We start from the raw sequence: 341 nt of genomic DNA, 5'->3' as shown, positions 1-341 counted from the left end.
GCCACCGCAGCTCACAGCGGCGCCGGACAAGCACCGCGCTGTCTCGGCTCGGCCTCCTGCTCCTCTCCGACGGAGCAGGGCTGGCTGTAAGCATCCCGCAGGCTTCTCCAAGTGCAAGGGGCCACATATACCAGCCCGGAAACGTGGGCATGTCCTGCCCCACAACGTGGTGGTGCTGATGTGCTTCGGGTCTGCCCTGCAGCCTGTTCCGCCTACGGCCCTGGCTCCTGGTCTGCCTGGTGCAGCCCTGGGCTCCCCTCCCAGCGGCTGCCTGGGACCCTGCATGCCTTCCTTACCCTCGTTGGTGGCCAGGGTTAAGTGTGTCCTCAGGCCCGTGTAGC

At 66.9% G+C, this 341-nt stretch overlaps 1 protein-coding gene across 1 annotated transcript in view; it reads right to left on the bottom strand.

Moving 5' to 3' along the window:
- Positions 1–341, bottom strand: part of LOC103914416 (palmitoyltransferase ZDHHC5-like) — a 23,669-nt gene that overhangs the window by 11,576 nt on the left and 11,752 nt on the right. Inside the window, exon 8 of the mRNA XM_009321053.1 lies at positions 297–341. This exon is cut by the window's right edge and continues 70 nt beyond it. Coding sequence (XP_009319328.1) covers positions 297–341 — 45 coding nt within the window. The remainder of the gene's footprint in view (positions 1–296) is intronic.

This window comes from Pygoscelis adeliae, unplaced genomic scaffold (assembly GCF_000699105.1).
Source record: "Pygoscelis adeliae isolate BGI_AS28 unplaced genomic scaffold, ASM69910v1 Scaffold1073, whole genome shotgun sequence".
In the NCBI taxonomy this organism is placed as follows: Eukaryota; Metazoa; Chordata; class Aves; order Sphenisciformes; family Spheniscidae; genus Pygoscelis; species Pygoscelis adeliae.
The sequence above is the reverse complement of the archived record's forward strand: the minus strand, read 5'-3'. Positions and strand labels throughout refer to the sequence as shown.